At 44.0% G+C, this 17,380-nt stretch overlaps 1 protein-coding gene across 1 annotated transcript in view; it reads left to right on the plus strand.

Annotated features, from left to right (window-relative positions):
- The window catches only part of Hectd4 (HECT domain E3 ubiquitin protein ligase 4), a 124,434-nt gene that overhangs the window by 24,537 nt on the left and 82,517 nt on the right, over positions 1 to 17,380 (plus strand). The window contains 6 exon segments of the mRNA XM_048342915.1: positions 4,801 to 5,318; positions 8,436 to 8,525; positions 9,385 to 9,515; positions 13,016 to 13,124; positions 14,404 to 14,542; positions 15,824 to 15,994. Coding sequence (XP_048198872.1) covers positions 4,801 to 5,318; positions 8,436 to 8,525; positions 9,385 to 9,515; positions 13,016 to 13,124; positions 14,404 to 14,542; positions 15,824 to 15,994 — 1,158 coding nt within the window.

The raw sequence follows: 17,380 nt of genomic DNA on the forward strand, positions 1-17,380 counted from the left end.
GTTTTGTCTGCCAGGCTGGTTTTGAACCTTGATCCTCAGACCTCAGCCTCCTGAGTAGGTAGGATTACAGACATGAGCCATTGGCACCCAGCACCTTTTGATTTTTTTTTTTTGCCAATCTTGAGGCTTGAACTCAGGCCCTGAGCACTGTCCCTGGCTTCTTTTTGCTCAAGGCTTTCCCCCTTGAGCCACAGCATTGCTTCCAGCTTTTTCTATATATGTGGTGCTAAGGAATGGAACCCAAGGCTTCATGTATACAAGACAAGCACTTTACCACTAGGCCATATTCCCAGCCCACCTTTTGATATTTTGGATTTAAAATATTTTCTTGGTGATTAGGATGGAACTCAGAACCTTGTGCATGTAGTAAGTCTGTACTGTACTGCTGAACTTCACCCTTTGCCCTTCATGTAACCTTTTGAAATTGGCTTCTTTTACTCAACAAAATTTCACTGAGATTCGTTTAAAGTTTTTGGCTAAGTTGATGGGAATTTTATGATGATTGGGTATAGTATGTGATCTGCTAGATTAACTGATACATTTTTGTTATAATTCAAACTTTGATTTTAATTTATTTTTATTTTTGCCAGTCTTAGGCTAACATTTGAGCCACAATGCCACTTCGAGATTTTTTTTTTTTTTTGCCAGTCCTGGGCCTTGAACTCAGGGCCTGAGCACTGTCCCTGGCTTCTTTTTGCTCAAGGCTAGCACTCTGCCACTTGAGCCACAGCGCCACTTCTGGTCGTTTTCTGTATATGTGGTGCTGGGAAATCGAACCCAGGGCCTCATGTATACAAGGCAAGCACTCTTGCCACTAGGCCATATCCCCAGCCCGAGATTTTTCTGTTTATGTGGTGCTGAGGAATCGAACCCAGGGCTTCATGCATGAAAGGCAAGCACACTACCACTAAGCCATATTCCCAGCCCCTCAAACTTTGGATTTTGAACTTAGGGCCTTGTACTTGCTAGGCAGGTGCTCTACTACTTGAACACATGCCTTCAGCCCTTTTTTGCTTTAGTTATTTTTGAATAAGGTATTACACATTTACACTAGGGCCAGCCTGGACACAGTCCTCCTATTTATCCTTCTCACATAGCTGAGATGACAAGCATGAACAACCCCAACCCAGGTTATTTGAGATAAGGTCTTGATATTTTTTGAATGGCCTAGCCTTGGACCTTGATCCTCCTGAGTAGCTGGAATTATAAATATGAAGTCTTACAAAATTTATTTGTTTTTACAGTATTTTCTGTTTTTTTCTTGTGTGTGTTTAATAAAAAACATCCATTTAAATTGTCATTAAGTCATTTTTTAACTACTTTCATTCAGCATAGCCTTCTTTGCTTTTACCATCTTACAGGACCCTGTGTGGGTCCTAGGGCTTGAACTCATTAGGGCTTTGGCACTACCCCAGAGCTTTTTTGCTGAAAGCTAGCTCTCTGTCACTTGTGCCACAGCTCCACTTCTCCCTTTTTGCTGGTTCATTGGAGATGAATCTCACAGGACTTTCCTGCTCAGGCTGGCTTTGGATCAAGATTCAGCCTCCTGAATAGCTAGGATTACAGGTATAAGCCACCAGCATCTGGCTTGCTTTTACTGTCTTGATCAGTTTCTTGCATCTTTTCTGTGGTCCTTATTTGTTCTGTCATTTATTTATTCTGTTAGTTTTTCTTTTCCCATTTTCCAGTTGTTCTTGCTGTATTTCCCAGTGCTTGCTCCAAAAGCATCTATTCTGTGTACAGAGGGTAAATAAAATCTGTGGGTGGACCTTCGGATCATTCTAAAGGGGTTTTGTTGCTGAGACATCTTCCCCTGTTCTTTAAAAAAAATCTACCAAAAGTGGTTTCGTCTTTGCCATCTTTTTGATGAGCATCAACAGTTGGTGACTCTTTGCCAAGAACATCTTTTGGTGGTTTTTCTGGGCTCCAGAAGAAAGCTTGTTCATAGAATTGGAGTAACTTCCACCTTGACTGTGTTCCAGAGGGAGGAAGCCATGACCTGCAATTGCAGGTCATCTGACCCAGCTTTCCTGCCCTTTCCACCTCTGCTAGCTGACTTCTTTGAGTTTTTAGATTTGTTGTATCCAAGCCTTAGCTTCCTCTTCCTGGTTTCCCGTTTGCTCAGTTTCTCCCCTGTAGAGCAGTGCTTCTGCTCTGTAAATGGTACATTTATTTCACTGAGCGCTTCATGTGCTAGTGGAAGCCCAGAGCAGGTTCCCTGTAACCTGCCCCAGTTCATGATCAGAAAGGTGATTCCAGGGCCTGTGTGAGGTCTCACATTTTTTTTTTTTTTTTGGCCAGTCCTGGGGCTTGAACTCAGGGCCTGAGCACTGTCCCTGGCTTCTTTTTTTGCTCAAGGCTAGCACTCTGCCACTTGAGCCACAGCGCCACTTCTGGCCATTTTCTGTATATGTGGTGCTCGGGAATCGAACCCAGGGCCTCATGTATATGAGGCAGGCACTCTTGCCACTAGGCCATATCCCCAGCCCCCCACATTTTTAAATTTATTATTATTATTATTTTTTTTTTTTGGCCAGTCCTGCGGCTTCAATTCGGGGCCTGGGCACTACCCCGGAGTCTCTCTGTGCTCAAGGCTAGTGCTCTACCCCTTGAGCACAGTACCACTTCTGGCTTTTTCTGTTTATGTGGTGCTAAGGAATTGAACCCAGGGTTCCATGCATGCTAGGCAAGCCCTCTACCACTAAGACACATTCCCACCCCCACATTTTCTTTTTCTATGTCAATAGCTTTTTCTCCCCTACATATCTTTTTTTCTTCTTTGGTTATAATGCTTGTTGTCAACTTCATTTTCTACTCAAGCTGCGCAACTTCTCTGACTTACCTTGCTTTGTTTTTCTTTAGTTTTTGCTCCTTCCTTTTTGCTGTTGTGTTGTTTTTCCACTGCAAAATTTTCAGTTCCATGTAGTGAGTTGCCTATATAGCTAAGCAAAGTAGTTAAAGGATTAGTGTCATCTGAGAGTTCTTGTTACCGTATTAGACCAATAACGTTTACAAAGGCAGACTTTACAATTTCTATTGCATAAAGTGTATTATGACCTTTCTTAATGTCAGATGACCTAACTGAAGTTCTTTAGCTTTCCTTCCAAGCCTCTTCCTACCCTGTGGTCCACTGAGAACCCAGTCCTTACTGTGGTATGCTCCTGCTAATGTATCCTCCTTTACCTTATGTGAAGCATTACATTTGGAAATGTACTTTAGTGCTTCCTTTTTTTTTTTTTTTTTTTTTTTGGCCAGTCCTGGAGCTCGGACTCAGGGCCTGAGCACTGTCCCTGGCTTCTTTTTGCTGAAGGCTAGCACTCTGCCTCTTGAGCCACAGCACCAGTTCTGGCTGTTTTCTATATATGTGGTGCTGAGGAATCGAACCCAGGACTTCATGTATACGAGGCAAGCACTCTTGCCACTAGGCCATATTCCCAGCCCCAGCTTCCTTATTTTTTTAGCCATTTAAAAATATTATCTTTAAGTAGTTATACAATACTTTAATACTTTAGCCTGAGAGCTAGGTCCTTCCTCATAGAGTTGCTAGAAGATGTAATGACTTCATTATCTCCCAGCTCATGAAAATCTAGAGAAACTCTCCTGGTAATCATGTTTTAGAAAGAACAATGGGTGCATGAATATGTCCATATTGGGCACAGACCTAAGTAGTGGGTGAACAAAAGAAGGGGGGGGCTTCAAAATAAAAAAAGCAGTAAGTAAACATTCATTAGTGGTGTATTGGGTTTTGAAGAGTAAAGATAAGATTTAGGTTGCTTTTCACTCACAGGCCATCTGATAGTAAGAATTAGTCACACAATATTTATAATTCAAGATTAGTCAAGTGTAGTGGTACAATGCCTTTATCCCAGACCTGTGCTACACAATTAAGACTCTCTCAAAACCAAACCAAATTTCGAAACCCTCAACAGCATTTTATGAAGATTAGTACTTTGATTTTTCAAAAATAAAATTAATTAGATTATTCTTTCACCTTTTTTTTTTTTTTTTGCCAGTCCTGGGCCTTGGATTCAGGGCCTGAGCACTGTCCTTGGCTTCTTTTTGCTCAAGGCTAGCACTCTGCCACTTGAGCCACAGCGCTACTTCTGGCCTTTTTCTATATATGTGGTGCTGGGGAATCGAACCCAGGGCTTCATGTATACGAGGCAAGCACTCTTGCCACTAGGCCATATTCCCAGCCCTATTCTTTCTCATTTAATGGTATGCTTTTATGATTTGAACTTGTGATTTTTGTTTGGTCTTTTTAATGTCTGTATAGCCCAGGCTGGCCTTAAGTTCTGAATCCTCCTGCCTTGGCTGCTAAAGAGCTGGGACTACAAATGTGCCACCATCCCCTACCTTGGGCTCTTATTTTCCTGGGTTTCTTTGTTTCTCCCTCTGTGTCACTTCCTCCCTTCCCTTTTTTTCCCTCCTTCCTTTCCCTCCCTCCTTTCTCATTCTTCCTGCTGAAGACTGAGGGCCTTAGCATGTATGGTACACACTGTACACTGAGCTACATCTCCAGCCTCTCTAATGCTGATTTTAATAGAAACCCTAACAGAAAAGCCTGGCAGGGTCATTTTATCAGCCAAGGACTTTACAGTCTACGTTTTCCTTTCCTTTTTACAATCTTTTGTTAGCTCACATTAGTTATTCAGAGGAGGATTTCATTGTTATGTTTCCACCCTTAGAGTACATTTTTTTAATTTGGTGGCAATTAAAATAATCTTGATGTGCATTTGCTTCCATAGCCACTTTGATGAAAGCAGTGCACACTCACTCCTCTGTTCCATGTTCCTTTAGATCTTAACATTTGAGACCAAGAACCCAACAGAGTTAGCAGAACGTTTGCGCTCCGTTTGTGGGAATCAGAGCAATGCCTACGCCCGCCTGCTGGAATACCGCCTGAATGCCTTGCGAGGGCTGTGGAATGCCCAGCGCCAGCTGGCCCTGGAGGAGCAGCATGAGAGGGAAAGTTCTGGAGATGAAGAGACCTTGGCCCTGCTCAAGCGCCAGGGCCTGCTGCAGCAGCCTGAGCAAGCACCCTTCACGTCGCGGATGGGGCTCCTGCTGGTCTTCCCCCTCATCCAGTCCCAGAGTCGAACGGACCCCTCTCTCTGTAACCTAACTGCTGAGGTGCTATTGAACTGCCTGCGCGACTGCCAGCCTCTGAGCCTCACCAAGGAGCCTGCTGACTGCCTCAACGGGATCGAAACCTTGCTGTGCTCATGGCTGGAGGAGACTTCGGACACAGGCCGACATATCCCACAGAAGCAAAAAGAAAATGCTGCTGCTGCCCTGGTGGCCTTGGCATGTGCCAGGTAAGGAAAACGGAAGTTCCTCCCCACCCCCACCCCTGCCCTTTGACTTCTGCTCCGCAGTCAAGTAAGTGAATAAGAGGCCAAGAGCCGCTGAATGGAAGTCTGAGCATTCCGAGCCCTTCTTGGTTTACAGTGTTTGTTTCACAGCCCAGACCAAGCGTGTGATGCTTTCACAAAAACTTGGTGCCAGGTACCTGAGCTTTACCATGACAGCAGCTTCCAGTGAGCGCCACCCTTGACCAACCTGCACACCCAAGGTGGTGAATGTTCTGTGTCAAATAGCTGAAGATGTTAGGTCTTATTTCTCCTGGCAGTCAGAGTCCTGGAGAGCTTTTGACTTAAAAAAAAAAAATCAGTTGTGGGGCTTGAACTGGGCACTGTCCTAGAGCCTCTTTGTGCTCAGGGCTGGTGCTCTACCACTTTGAGCCATAGCCCCACTTCCGGTTAATGAGTGGTTAATTGGAGATAAGAGTCTTAGGGGGACTTTTCTGCCCAAGCTAGTTTCTAACAGCAATTCCCAGATCTCAGCCTCCTGAGTAGCTAGGATTACAGGCATGAGCCACCTGCGCCCAATGATCGTTTATTCATGCCTGCCTGCAGGTTGTGTGTTAGCAACTGGTCAGTGGCTATTGCTCATCTGGATTCTATCCCAAGGCTAAGTCACAAGTTGCATTTCTAGACCCCATTGTTTTCCTTCATTGATTTAGCTGAAAGTTCTCTCAATATATATCAAGATTTAATAGTATGCTGGGTTTTGTTTGTGTAATGTGTGAGAAAGCATGTGAGCACACGTGCACGTATGTCCTCTCACTTGGCATTTTTGCACAAGGTAGGTGTTCTACCACTTGAACCAAACCTCCACTTTTGTTTTTTTGCTGGTTAATTGGGCAGAAGAGTTTCAGGACTATTTTCTGCTTGGGCTGTCTTTGAACTATGATTCTATGATCTAATCTTCTTGAGTATTTACGATTACAGGTGTGATGGAGCCACAGGTGCCCAGCTTACAGATTTGAGGTCAATGTAAGAATCCCTTTGAGGGACTGGGAATGTGGCCTAGTGGTAGAGTGCTTGCCTCATATACATGAGGCTCTGGGTTCAGTTCCTCAGCACCACATATATAGGAAAGCCAGAGGGGTGCTGTGGCTCAAGGGGTAGAGCAAAAAGAAGCCAGGGACAGTGCTCAGGCTCTGAGTCCCAAGCCTCAGCACTGGCCAAAAAAAAAAAATTAAATAAATCCCTTTGAGAAAATTTACTTATAGAAAGCACTGTCTTCAGACGTCCCTAGCCAGATGATAATTAAGTGGACTGGAGGTGATTGATTGAGTAGCACCTTGTTGCTCACTCAGTGTTCCAGGTGGTGAGGATCCAGTGGTGAGCAGGAAGATGGACTTTAAAATTGTAGACTTTGCCGGGTCCCAGTGGCTTACGCCTGTAATCGTAGCTACTCAAGAGGCTGAGATCTTAAGATCACAGTACAAAGCCAGCCCAGGCAGGAAAGTCCGTGAGACTCTTATTATCTCCAATTAACCACCAGAAAACCAGAAGTAGCTCAATTGGTAGAGCGCTAACCTTGAGCTGGAGAGCTCAGGGTCAGCACCCAGGCCCAGAATTCAAGCCCCATGACCAAAAAAAACAAAAACGACCAAAAAAAACAAAAACAACCAAAAAACTGTAGACTTTACACAAGAATGAGGAGCACAGCAATTAACCAGTACAAAAAAAGAGCATTTCAGAAATGGATGACCACTATAGAAAAGAAAGCTGGGTATTTGAGGGGGTGGTGGCGGCTAGAAACAGTGCTAGCTGGAGGTACCAGGAAGTCTTATTAGAGAGGTGGCATTTGAACACTGGATGAGGAGAAAGAGCTAGCCATGCAAAAGAGTCAGAAACTGGAAGGGATCCCTGCTGGGGAGCTGGAGGGGGAAAAACTCGTCTGTGAGGGGACAGAGTATACAGCTGTGAGTGGCCGTGTCAGGCTTCAGAGCCTTTTGTGTCCTGCTCCCAAATGGTGCTGTGACATTGTGCCGCCTCCCTGCCCTACTCTGTTCGTGACCACGAGAGCAGTGAAAGGAGCTCTTAAGAGGAGGTTAGGCCTTCTTGGTCCAGCATAGAGGTTCCATTTCTGTTGGGATTTAGGCATATGATACCTAGCAATTAGAGCCTTGGCTGAGAGGAGAAGTTGGCAAGCTGGAGTCAGCCATGAAATGGGTGCTCATTTCATTTGGAAGTGTTCTTGTGGTGATTTATACTTGGAACATGGCCAGATAGGTCTGGTATAACTTAAAAGCACCTTCTTTTAGATCCTGCTCACCATATTACAGACTTCCTAGAGTCTGGGGCCTCAGGAAGCACAGGGAAACCAGCTCTCAGCGCATTGCAGGCAGTCACCCTGTGTCTCCCAGTACACGGTGCAGGAGGAGCACCTGTTGGCACAAGCACTGGATAACTGTTCCTTTAATCATACTGAATGCTATGTGAAATAGGCAAACTTGATTAAGGCTTGAAAAAGCAAGCCCAGAACTGCTGTTAGACTTCAAGGGTCACCTGGCCCTGTGACTGGGTACCATGGAATAAAAGTGGTATCCAAGCAGAGTACCCATGGTGCTTTGTGCCTGAACTTGTATGTTGAGGAAAAGTCATTTACCTTTGAGAGTCAAGGAGAGATCCTTCATAGTCAGCCAAGGTACCATGCCCCTGGTAATGTCCTTATGAGCTCCTTTTTAGGTAAGAATCAAGGGTACTTTGTACAGCACATTTTCTGATTGGCAGAAGCAGACACATTTTGGTATCCTCCCATGTGGTTAATAAAAACACTAATTTCCTCAATTATTTGATTTTCGGGGTTTTGTTTTTTGTTTTTTGCAAGTGTGGGGTTGGTGGTAGGGCTTGAACTCAGGGCCTGGGAACTGTCCCTGCGCTCTTTTTTGCTCAAGGCTACTGCTCTATCAGTTTTCTGGTGGTTAATTTTAGATAAGAGTCTCACTGACTTTCTTGCCCTGGCTGACTTTACACTGAGATCCTCAGATCTCAGCCTCTTGAGTTGCTAGGATTTCAGGCGTGAGTCACCGGTGCCTGGCTAGTTTTCACTTTTGGTGATTTTCTTTCTTTCGTTTTTAGGGGCTCTTTGAAAACTTTTGTCCACACAGTCCATTTACTGCAGAAACAGACTGACCTTGGGTCCTTGCCTGTCGCTGATGTACTGTATAGGTAAGCTGTCACTTTACATTTATTCTCCTTCCAAACACAGCTCTAATCAGTGGATAATCCATGCTCTTGCTTTGTACCTTTCCTCCTTTGAAAGTACCCCAGAACATACTCTTTTTCATACTTCATGTTTTGTGTGGCTGGGAATGTGGCTTAGTGGTAGAGTGCTTGCCTAGCATGCCTGAAGCCCTCAGTTCGATTCCTCAGTTCCACATCAACAGAAAAAGCCGGAAGTGGCACTGTGGCTCAAGTGGTAGTGTGTTTTCCTTGAGCACAGAGAGGTGCAGGGACAGAGCCTAGCCCCTGAGTTCAAGCCCTAGGACCGGAAAAATAAAAATAAAAATGCTATAGCTTGTGACACATTCTTGTGAATTTGAGATGAAAATTTACTAAGGTATGAAGAGGAAGTAAAAATCCTTCACAATCTCATGCCCCACAGATGAGCACTTCCAGCATTGTCAGTGTGCTTTTTATTTCTCCATTGCATAAAGATATAATTGTACCATTTCTATAAGCACTGCTTTATGATTGTTTTTCACTGAAAGTATGCTGTGACTATCTTTTGAGATACATATTTGTATAAAGATATTTTAGTTTCTGCTCCTTGGCTCTTTTTTGGGCCCTTCCTGGGGCTTGAACACAGGGCCTGGGCACTGTCCCTAAGCTTCTTTTACTCAAGGGTAGCAGTCTACCACTTGAGCCACAGCACCACTTGCGCCTTTTTCTGTTTCTGTGGTACTGAGGAATCAAACCTAGGGCTTCATGCATGCTACCCTAAGCCACATTTCTAGCCCAATGCTCTTTGACTTTTCTTGCTATACTTGACAGTCTCACCATCCTTGCAATTCCCCTTCCCCTCCAGGTTGTTGCTTTTGGAAGGAGGGCCTGGCTCCCCGTCATGTTTGCTCGGGGGCAAACACATAGTATCATGGGGGTATGAAGACATGCTGCCTGCCCCAGACAGCAACATGGGCTCCAGTTCTGAAAATAAAGGTAACTCAATCTTGGGGTTAATATTAAGATGGAAGAGGAAGGGTGTTAGCTCACTATGACAAGGTTTTAGCTGTAATTCTGTGTTCCTTTTTTTTTGTTGTTGTTAGTCGTGGGCCTTGAACTCAGGGCCTAGGCACTGTCCCTGAGCTCTTTTGCTCATGGTTAACACTCTAACACTTTGAGCCACATCTCCACTTCTGGTTTTCTGGTGGTTAATTGGAGATAAGAATCTTCACAGAAACTTTCCAGCCCTGGCTAGCTTTGAACTGTGATCTTCAGATCTCAGCCTCTTGAGTATCTGGGATTACAGGGGTGAGCCACTGGCATCTGGTTCTGTATGCCTTTAATAAGAGCTCATGATTCCTATATAGTGTGCTCCTTGTCTGCTTATCAGTAAAAGTAGAAAACATGATACTCAGTGAGGTAAGAAAATGGATAGGTTTTACTTTCCAGAAAAAGGGACCACTCATTCAGTCCTACCAGGACAGTGTGGTTACTGAAGTTACTTTGTAGGTGCTTGAGTTTAGGCTTGGAAACCATAGTTGAAATTGTTGGTCATCTGATAGAATATCAGATATTTATGTATGGTACTATTTCTTTTAGTAATTTGTCACATGTGTAAGAAGCACAAAATTAGAAAGTTTAAGGGAACATGGTTGTCCAGTAACTCCTTTAAACAAAGTAGGCTGCATGCTTTAACAGGATTACATGTGAGTTTATTACATTGCCTCAGCAAAAATGGCAGAAGCTCTCTTAAGTGACCTACTTAACAGACTACCAGGCAAGTTAGGCCTCTCCATTCACTCCGTAACTGAGCAGACCAGAGCTGAGGCCTTCACTCATCCTGTACAGCCTCCCACCTGTGGAGCTGTGCTGCTCCTTGCCAAGCCTGGGCCATGCTCCCAAACTAGTTTGTTACTGTGCTTCATATCTATGATATCTATGATATGCTATGATATCATCAGTTATTATAATGGTGTTAGTCTTATGGTGATGTATTATTAAATATTGCATAACTGATGAAATGGGAATCAAAATACCCCAGAGATTATTTCCTCCAATAAAGTGGCTGTTTTAGAAAGATTCACCCAAGTGAGCCTTGGGACAGTGGTTAGGGGTGTGGTTGGTTACTGCCTGTGTAGCTGTCCCCTTTGCTTCCCACCCTCCCTGAGCCAGCTTAAGGGCACAGAGCCCAAACCAGCAGCAGGCAGCCCAGCACCTCTCAGCCACAGAATGCTGGGAGGAGGCGGCAACCTCCAAGCTTGCCCCCTTCACTGACCTGACCTGGGTTAGCTGGGGAAGTAGACAGCCTGCAGTCCAGCCGTCCTCCAGTGTGATGGGCCCTACTTTGTCATGCAGAGACAAAGCCCATCCTTTTCTTTTTACAGTTGGAGTCATCTTTTAATATATAACATAAAATATGAGCACTCCTTAACATTTTGGCTTTTTTTTTTTTTTTTTTTCTGCCAGGACTGGGCCTTGGACTCAGGGCCTGAGCACTGTCCCTGGCTTCTTTTTGCTCAAGGCTAGCACTCTGCCACTTGAGTCACAGTGCCACTTCTGGCCATTTTCTATTTATGTGGTGCTGGGGAATCGAACTCAGGGCTTCATGTATACGAGACAAGCACTCTTGCCATTAGGCCATATCCCCAGCCCCTGGCTTTTTTTTTTTTCCACACTCTGGCACCACACAGTGGCTGGTCTCATAGCTAATTGTACAGAAGAAATGAGCTCCTTCTTGGCCCTGCACAGTCCTCCTTCTCTGCAGTCTGTCTTCCTCATCTGTGGCTGAAGCTGTAGACTCCTGTAATGAGCTGCTTTATACTACAGAATTTTGCCAGTGTTTTAACATGTGCAGGTCCCTCCACAACTTCTCTATTCTGTACCAAACAACAACAACAACGAAAAAAACTGGAGCTCTTTCTTTATCCTCTAGGATAGGCACTCATTGAGGGCTGATGTTAGCTCATCTCTTTGCTGATCACTCTCTTGTACCTTTGGGTTGCATCTTTTTTTTTTTTGCCAGTCCTGGGGCTTGAACTCAGGGCCTGAGCACTTCTTTTTGCTCAAGGCTAACACTACCACTTGAGCCACAGTGCCACTTCTGGCCTTTTCTATATATGTGGTGCTGAGGAATTGAACCTAGGGCTTCACGTATACGAGGCAAGCACTCTACCACTAGGCCATATTCCCAGCCCTTGGTGTACATCTTGATAGAGGATATTTTTCTTAGAATGATAACTTTTTGAATAATTTTTCTTGTTGTTGGTTGTGGGTCTTGAACTTAGGGCCTGGGCGCTGTCCCTGAGCTCTTTTGCGCAAGGCTAATGCTCTACTACTTTGAGCCACAGCTCTACTTCTGTTTTTGAGTGGTTAACTGGAGATAAGAGTCTCACGGGGACTTTTCTGCCCAGGCTGGCTTTGAATCATGGTCCTCAGAATCTCAAGCTTCCTGAGTAGCTAGGATTACAGATGTGAGCCACTAGAATGCCCAGCTAGAATAATTTTTATATGAGTTTTTATTATGTTGCCCCTGCTGGCCCCAACCTCTAAAAAAGTTTTATCCATGAGCTCTATTATAAAGTGAATTCTTGCAGATTTATAAACCATTTACTATCATATATAGAAATTGTGTTTTAGAATTGTGTTTTAGAAATTGTGTTTCTATCATATATAGAAATTGTGCTGGTGGCTCATGCCTGTAATCCTAGCTACTCTGGAGGCTGAAATCTGAGAATAGCAGTCCAAAACCAGCTTGGGCAGGAAAAAAAAGTTCATGAGACTTGTCTCCAGTTAACTACAAGAAAACCTGAAATGATGCTGTGGCTCCAAGTGGTAGAGTAGTACTAGCCTTAAGTAGAAGAGTTCAGTGACAGAGCCCAGGCCCTGAGTTCTTTATTAGTTGTATTCACTCAGGAGTGGTTGGTGAAACTTTCCTGCCATTCCCTCCAGAACTAAAATTAGGATGTGAGAATGGGAGCCTTTGGCACCAGGTTGGGTGTAGATTCTACCCTCAGGACAATCCCATTTGTCCTTTATGGACAGTGTCTTTATCTTGTTCTGCAGATGACCAGGCACTAAGAAAGGCATAAGAACTTGTAGCCTTCCTTGCTATGCAATTATTAGTGGAAATGTGGTTCTTAGTCATTTCAGGTTCAAGTTTAGAATGTATAAACTTGATTTAGAGCTTTTGCCTCTCAAAATAAGAAAAAACAACAGCAACAACAACAAAAAAACACTTGACAGGCTGACCAGGTAGTTCCCATATCTGGAACTACCTGCTCTTGGTCCCTGTTCCCACATGCCTTATGAACATTTGATTTGAGGGGTTCAAGCCCTCAAAGTGACCCTGAAAGTCACATTTCACGTGTTTTTTTTTTTAAGTGAAAGATTACTTTCACTCTGCCTCTTAATGCCTTTTTCATTAGGAAAAAAAGCATGTTTACAATTTCATTAAAGAAAAAAATATATAAAACTTACCTGTGGCACATGAATTTCAGATGCTGACTTGGGGCGCTGTCTCACTGCGGATGGTCTTTACTTGTACACCACTAACTCAGTTGGAAGAGGAGTAAGCAAACTGGGGTCTGGATTACATGGTACTCTCAGGTCAGTTGCATGGAACTTCTTGAATGATTTGGCAGGAATGTTTTCCTCTTACATAAACTGGTGTGTCCTGGTTCTCCATTCACCAGGACCAGCAACAGGTCTCCAGGCAGAGGACTCCAGGCTCTTCTGATGGCCACTTTTGCCATCTTGTTCTATGAATGCTTTTTAGCTTTGTATTTTCTTTTTTTTGGCCAGTCCTGGGCCTTGGACTCAGGGCCTGAGCACCTTCCCTGGCTTTTTCCCCCGCTCAAGGCTAGCACTCTGCCACCTGAGCCACAGCGCCCCTTTTGGCCATTTTCCATATATGTGGTGCTGGGGAATCGAACCGAGAGCTTCATGTGTAGGAGGCAAGCACTCTTGCTACTAGGCCATATTCCCAGCCCTTAGCTTTGTATTGACTCCTGCCCCAAGTCCATTCTTTCCAGCCAGATATTTTTCTATAATCTGGATGTCTTTGAAGAGTGTCATGACTTCTCTAGGTTGGGACATTTTGCTAGTTAAGTCATTTTCTTCTTGGATTTGACATTAGCTTAGCTAATGTCAGTTGAGATACCAGATCCATAAATTCTTACAAACAGAAATTGCAGTTAGAGAGTCTCAGATATGTTTTTTTTGTTTTTTTGTTTTTTTGTTTTTGCCAGTCCTGGCCCTTGGACTCAGGGCCTGAGCACTATCCCTGGCTTCTTTTTGCTCAAGGCTAGCAATCTGCCACTTGAGCCACAGCACCATTTTCTATATATGTGGTGCTGAGGAATCGAACCCAGGGCTTCATGTATAGGAGGCAAGCACTCTACCACTAGGCCATATTCCCAGCCCTTAGATATGTTTTTTTTTTTTTTTTTTTTTTGCCAGTCCTGGGCTTTGGACTCAGGGCCTGAGCACTGACCCTGGCTTCTTTTTGCTCAAGGCTAGCACTCTGCCACTTGAGCCACAGCGCCACTTCTGGCCGTTTTCTATATATGTGGTGCTGGGGAATCGAACCCAGGGCTTCATGTATACGAAGCAAGTACTCTTGCCACTAGGCCATATTCCCAGCCCCTCAGATATGTTTTGTGAAATGTTTTACCTAACCTTTATCTTCTTCCCAACTCATGTGTAAAGTTAACTTTTGCCAAACTTGGCCAGTCCTAACGTTACCATAATTCATTCCTGCATAATACCTTTTGCAGCTGTTTTACCTTATGGTCATTTTTAAAAATTAGGTCATAATTGTCTGTCCTATCTCCTGGTTGGGCTACATACCTGGCCAGGATCCCACTTGTGTCTTTTTTGCTTCCAGAGGGTTTGTGTACTGCCGGAACGAGGAGCTGGAGCCAGGATGGGTGGCTTTTGGCAGTGGCAGTCTCCTCCACCGGCCTGTCTCATTCGACAACAAACCTCATTCCCTTTTCCAGGTCATTGACCAGAATACCCTCCAGGTAAACAGACGACACTGCATTCTCTTTGCTATTTTAAAGACAGTGAGAAAAGTTGCTGATGTCATCAGAAATAACATTGACACAATGGATATAGTTGCCTCTCTGAGTGGCTTCCTTTCAGTGTTTACAGTGTTGTTTTGTTTTGCCAGTCCTGGGGCTTGAACTCAGGGCCTGGGCACTGTCCTTGAGCTTCTTTTGCTCAAGGCTAGCAGTCAACCATGTGAACCACAGTGCCACTTCCAGCTTTTTCTGTTTCTGTGGTACTGAGGAATACCCAGGGCTTCATGCATGCTAGGCAAGCTCTCTACCACTAAGCCATATTCTTGGCCCATTGTGTCTACAGTTTTTCTTCAATGGCTTCTGGTCTCCCTCGGATCTGAGTGATGGAAAAGGCTAACAGCAAACTTTTTTTTCTTTTTTAGCTTTTGTGCTGGGGATCAGGCCAGTACTGTGTGCATGCTGAGCACAAACATTCCACTTCTTTTTTTTTCTTTTTTTGTACCAGTGGACTTGGGTTTCACTCAGCCCCCGTGTGCTTAGTTGAAGTCTGTCATGGACCTTCTTCTTTTCATTTTTAAAATCTTTCTGCATTTCTTCTTTGCCCTCTCTGCTTTTTCTTTTCAACATCTTTATAGATATTTCTTTTATCCTTACATATTTATTAAATCACGAGATTTATTAAATCATGACATGCTCATTAGGTGCCAGGGATATAAAGATGTAGAAGATATGGTTCTTGTCTTTGAAGTAAAATTAATAGTCTTAATAGAAATTTTAGAAGGTACTATTTTTCTAATACTTCGCTTTCTGTTTTTGTTGTTGTTTACATTTTTACTTATTTTTGATGTTTTTAGTGTGTATGTGTGTGGGATATGTATGTGTTTTGAGCCAGTGCCTATGTAGTCCATGCTGACCTTCCACTTACAGTCCTCTTCCCTCAGCATCCCAAGTGCTGGGATTGTAGGTGTATACCACCATGACCGACTTAAAACTGCATTTTAAATGTTAGATCAAATGTACATGCATAACAGATTCAATCTTAGAAATTAATCTCTGTATTTTCATCTGCTACATGGCTACTCAAATTATTTCACTGCCCACTTTATGAGCTTTTTATATTTTCACCATGTAAGTTTTATGTATTCTTTGTAGAGGTAACTAAGTTTTATTTGGCCCAGGAAGACCAATGATTCCTTATTTTGGACATAATATCTGAACAGTGCATGACAATCATCAGGGTGTCTGTGTCTCACTAATAGATATCTTCCCTTTCCCGGCCAGGTGTGCCAGGTGGTGCCCATGCCACCCAACCACCTCCCTGTCGGCAGCACCATGAGCACCGTGCACCTCTCTTCTGATGGCACTTACTTCTACTGGATCTGGTCCCCTGCCAGTCTGAATGAGAAAACTCCCAAGGGACACTCTGTCTTCATGGACGTTTTTGAACTTGTGGTGAGTGTACCATTCTTATCTTTGCAGAAACATTGCCATTCGCTTTCACTTGCTGTCAGCATCCAAAGGTCCTGTTTCCTTATGGTGGGATTTCCTCTGGCATGTCTTTGAAGACTGTATGAAGCAGGAAAGATAACAATTTTCTTTTTTTCTTTTTCCAGTATTAGGGCTTGAACTCAGTGCCTCACACTTTCACTTGGCTTTTTCACTCAAGGCTGGTGCTCCACCACTTGAGTCACAGCTTCACTTCCAGCTCTTTTCTGGTTAAGTGGACACAGGAGTCTTACAAATTTGTTTACTCTGGCAGGCTTTGAACCACAATCCTCAGATCGCAGCCCCCTGAGTAGCTAGGGTTACAGGTGTACACCATGAGTGCCCAGCTCATAAGGGTATTTTTACTTATATACTTATAGATCAGAAGCCCCTGGAGGAAATGGAATGCCTAAAATAGCCCCTGCCCACAGCATGACATCAAACATCAGGGAGGAAGGGCCTACTCTAGAATAAAGAAGCATCTTGGAATCATTTTTGAGTTCAAATCTACTGTAAAAACCAAATCTTTTTGGAGATTATTTGAAATTTGAATATAGAAATATTAAGAATACTAGACCAAACTAAGGGTTGTAATATTTTTTATTACTTGTTTGTTTTTTGAGAGAGGCCTTCATATGTACCCAGGGTAACCTTGAACTTGAAGTTGTTCTGCCTCAGCCTCTTGAGTTCTGGATTATAGGCTAGGCATGTACTCCCACACCTGGCAAGGATTAGTCCCACTCAACTCAGCCTTCTTTCACTTGACCTTTAGCAATACTGGTTGTGAGTGACACTGCTTTTGCCTGGCTTGTGGACACCATGGTCTTCTTAGCCTGTTTGCCTTGCCACCTCCTTCACACAGGCCAGCTTGTTTCCAGGACCCTTCTGTTTGCTCTCACTGCTCATCTTCCTCAGTGGCCTTTGGTGTCTCAGCAGGCTGAGTGGGCAGAGATCTCTCAGCCAGAGCCTGTACTTGGACCTCTAGGTCCACCCACTTCTGTGGACATGCATGCTTTTTTGTATAAAGAAGAGAAGACATCTCCCATTGCAGTCTGACAGTCCCCTGTTCCCATTTCAGTTCCTGAGAGCTTGACTGGGCTGTCTCAGCCCCCAGAGCTTCCCTCTGCTGGTTTTCCATATGGCAATAACCTAGGCTAAACCTGGGACATCATGGAGCTGTTTTCAGGGAGGATGAGCACTTACCAAGCTCCTGTATGTATCATGTTTCTCACTTGCTAAATGGCCATGTGGACTTCATGACAACACAGTAGCCAGTGCCAGCCTGCTGTGGAACATTCTGACTCTTCTAACTCCTTTGCCTTAGCACACTACTTTCTTACATGTGGCTTCTAT

This window comes from Perognathus longimembris, chromosome 3 (genome assembly GCF_023159225.1).
Source record: "Perognathus longimembris pacificus isolate PPM17 chromosome 3, ASM2315922v1, whole genome shotgun sequence".
NCBI lineage: Eukaryota > Metazoa > Chordata > Mammalia > Rodentia > Heteromyidae > Perognathus > Perognathus longimembris.